The sequence below is a fragment of the Alligator sinensis genome, unplaced genomic scaffold (genome assembly GCF_000455745.1).
Source record: "Alligator sinensis unplaced genomic scaffold, ASM45574v1 scaffold1302_1, whole genome shotgun sequence".
Classification (NCBI taxonomy): domain Eukaryota; kingdom Metazoa; phylum Chordata; order Crocodylia; family Alligatoridae; genus Alligator; species Alligator sinensis.
In genome coordinates, this window is record NW_005842612.1 from 457176 (window position 1) to 460584 (window position 3409).

Consider the following 3409-nt stretch of genomic DNA (forward strand, 5'->3'; position numbering starts at 1 on the left):
CCTGCCCCCCCCGCCCCCCGCACCGTGACGCCGGACAGGTGACCATCTCGGTGGACGGGATCCTGACCACGACGGGCTACACGCAGGAGGACTACACCATGCTGGGCTCCGACGACTTCTTCTACATCGGGGGCAGCCCCAACACGGCCGACCTGCCGGGCTCCCCCGTCAGCAATAACTTCATGGGGTGTCTCAAGGACGTGAGTGCCCGGGGGGGCCGCCACAGGCTCTGCAACCCCTGGTCCGGTGCCGGGAGGCAGCCACCTCTGGGGTGGGATGTGCCTGTTATGGGGCTGTGAGGGGAACGTGCTGCCAGCAGACAGGGGCCTGCCCTGAATTGGGACCCCCCTGGAGGAGATGGGGAACTTCACCCACACCCCAGGATCAGGCCTGGATCAGGGTCCTTTCCCCAGCCGGTGCCCCCAGGATCAGGCCTGAATTGGGACCCCCTAGAGGGGACAGCCCCCTTTCCCGCTCCAGCTGGTCCCCCAGGGTGAGGCCTGGATTGGGACCTCTGGAGGGGACACCCCCCCCCCTATCCCCCAGCCGGTGCCCCCAGGATCAGGACTGGACCAGGACCCCCTGGATAGGGACAGGCAACCCCTGCCCCCACCCCCAGATCAGGACCTCTGGAGGGGTCAAGCCCCTGTCACCCCCGCAGTCACTGCCCCCACCCTGGGGTGGGCCGGGGACCCCAGCTCCGGTGCCCACGTGCCCCCATGTACCTACCCTCCCCGCTGCAGGTGGTGTACAAGAACAACGACTTCAAGCTGGAGCTGTCGCGCCTGGCCAAGGAGGGTGACGCCAAGATGAAGCTGCACGGGGAACTGGCCTTCCGCTGCCAGGACGTGGCCGCCCTGGACCCCGTCACCTTCGAGGCGCCCGAGGCCTTCCTCGCCCTGCCCAAGTGGAGCGCCAAGAAGACGGGCTCCATCTCCTTCGACTTCCGCACCACCGAGCCCCACGGCCTGCTACTCTTCTCCCATGGGCGCCTCCAGCCGCCCCGCGAGGGGCCAGGGCCAGGGCCAGGCCCCGCGCGCCCCGACCGGCCCCCCAAGGCCGACTACTTTGCCATGGAGCTGCTTGACGGCTACCTCTACCTGCTGCTGGACATGGGCTCGGGCGGCATCAAGCTGCGGGCCAGCAGCAAGAAGGTCAACGACGGCGAGTGGTGCCACGTGGACTTCCAGCGCGACGGGCGCAAAGGTGAGGGGCCCCCACCTGGGCCCAGGCCCCAGTGCTGATCCCCCCCACTCCAAATCCCTGCTAGGAATCCCAATCCTTGCACTGCAGTTCACCCAGAGGCTGGGTGTGTGCAAAGCGGGAAGCACTGAGAGTGTGTGTGTGTGTGTGTGTGTGTCTCCCTCTCTCAGCCCACAGCCCTGGTGCCCCCCTTCTTTCCCCTCCATGCTGATTGGCACCAGCAAATTGGCAGTTCATTAGCAGCTCATTTGAGAGGGAGAAAAGGATGGGGCAGGTAAGGGGAAGCAGAAACAGGAGAGACCTGAGGCCTGCTTTCCCCTTCACTGCCTTCCCCTGCCTCACCTTCACCCCTGCATGCATTCGAGTGTGCATTCGTATGTGCATGCATGTGTGTGCACATGCACCTGTCTCCTGGACACCTAGTGTTCTGTGTGTGTGTGTGTGCGCACATGCACCCCTGTTTCCCAGGCACCTGGATTCTGTGCACAAGCACATGTGTGTATGTGTGCACATGTGGTGTTGTGTGTGCACATACACCTCTGTCTCCTGGACACCTGGGCTCTATGCGTATGTGTGGTGCGTGTCTGTGTGTTTGTATATGCATGTCTGTCTCCTGGACACCTAGGTTCTGGGGGGTGTTTATGTGTGCACGTGCACGGGTCTCCTCCAGACACCTGGGTTCTGCACAGGTGTGTGCATGCGTGCTTGTGTATCTGCACATGCTTTTCTGTCTCCTGGACACCTGGGCTCTTGTGTGTGTGTGTATGTGCACACTTGAACTTGAGAGAGAGAGATGGCACAACACAGCCCCCTGCTGGTTGAAATCTTTCAGTCTGAGTGTGACTATATCAGCTTTGATTGGGCTGTGGGTGTGTGCATGTGCACATCTGTCTCCCAGGCACCTGGGTTGTGTGTGCATATCCTAGTATATGAACACATATGTCTGTTTCTCGGACACCTACATTGTATATGTGGGTGCATGCATGTGTGTGTGCCTATGTATACATGTGCACATCTTTCTCCTGGATACCTGGGGGCGGGGGTGTGTGTGTGTGTGTGTGTGTGTGTGTGTGTGTGTGTGTGTGTGAGCACATGCAGAGGTCTGTTCCCTGCTGACTGAGAAGTATCATGCAGCAGCCCCATCCACAGCATTCCCACGTGTGCCTGTTGTGATAAGCGTGTGTGTGGGTTGGCTTGTACACATGCAAGTGTGCACATGCATGTGTGTGAATCCAAGGTGTCTGCATGTGTGTCATGGAGGCAGGCAGGCATGGCATCTGTGGGCATGTTGGCAAATCATTTCCATGCGTGTCCTACTCGTACACATGCATGAATCCATGCATGCTGGTGCTCACCCAGTTGAGAAGATCCATATCATATGAGTGCCAGCAGGAGTGTGGACAGATCCAGGGTGCTAAAGTCTGTGCACTCGGTTGGGCATGTGTGCAAATGCAGTGTGTGAGAGCACACATGAGTGTGCAAATCCACACATGCCAATGCCTGCATACTCTATTGGGTGCGTTGTGTTTGTGTGCGGGTATGGGTGTGTACGAATCTAGGCATGCCACTGCTTGCACACTCAGTTGGGTGTGTGTTATTCATGTATGCAGGTACGGGTGTGTGTGAACCCACACATACCAATGCCTGCACACTCCCTTGGGTGCGTGTTATGCATGTGTGCAGGCATGGGTGTGTGCGAATCCACATGTGCCACTGCCTGCAAACTCCATTAAGTGCATGTTTATGCGTGTGCGCAGGCACAGGTGTGTGTGAATCCACACGTGCCACTGCCTGCGCACTCTGTTGGGTGCATGTTGTGTGGGCACGAGTGTGTGTGAGCCCACGTGTGGCAGTGCCACATGCTCAGTCAGGTATCTGTCATGTGTGCATGTGAGTACATGGGGACCAATGCTTGCACACTCATTCCAGGGCACAAACATGTACGTGCCGATACCCGGGCCCAGCCGGGGGTGCCAGGGGCTGGCATGGGGGTCTCCCCTCACCCCCTGCCCTCCCTTCCCCCTGCAGGCTCCATCTCGGTGAACAGCCGCAGCACACCCTTCCTGGCCAGCGGCGAGAGCGAGATCCTGGACCTGGACAGCGAGCTGTACCTGGGGGGGCTGCCCGAGGGCCGGCCCGACCTGCACCCCCCACCAGAGCTGTGGACGGCCTTCCTGCGCCTGGGCTACGTGGGCTGCGTGCGCGA

The 3409-nt window shown here is 60.2% G+C and overlaps 1 protein-coding gene across 1 annotated transcript in view; it reads left to right on the forward strand.

Annotated features, from left to right (window-relative positions):
- NRXN2 (neurexin 2) overlaps window positions 1–3409 on the forward strand; it is an 89064-nt gene that overhangs the window by 43508 nt on the left and 42147 nt on the right. The window contains exons 7-9 of the mRNA XM_025214933.1: window positions 39–200; window positions 744–1206; window positions 3232–3401. Of these exons, the coding sequence (XP_025070718.1) occupies window positions 39–200; window positions 744–1206; window positions 3232–3401 (795 nt within the window). The remainder of the gene's footprint in view (window positions 1–38; window positions 201–743; window positions 1207–3231; window positions 3402–3409) is intronic.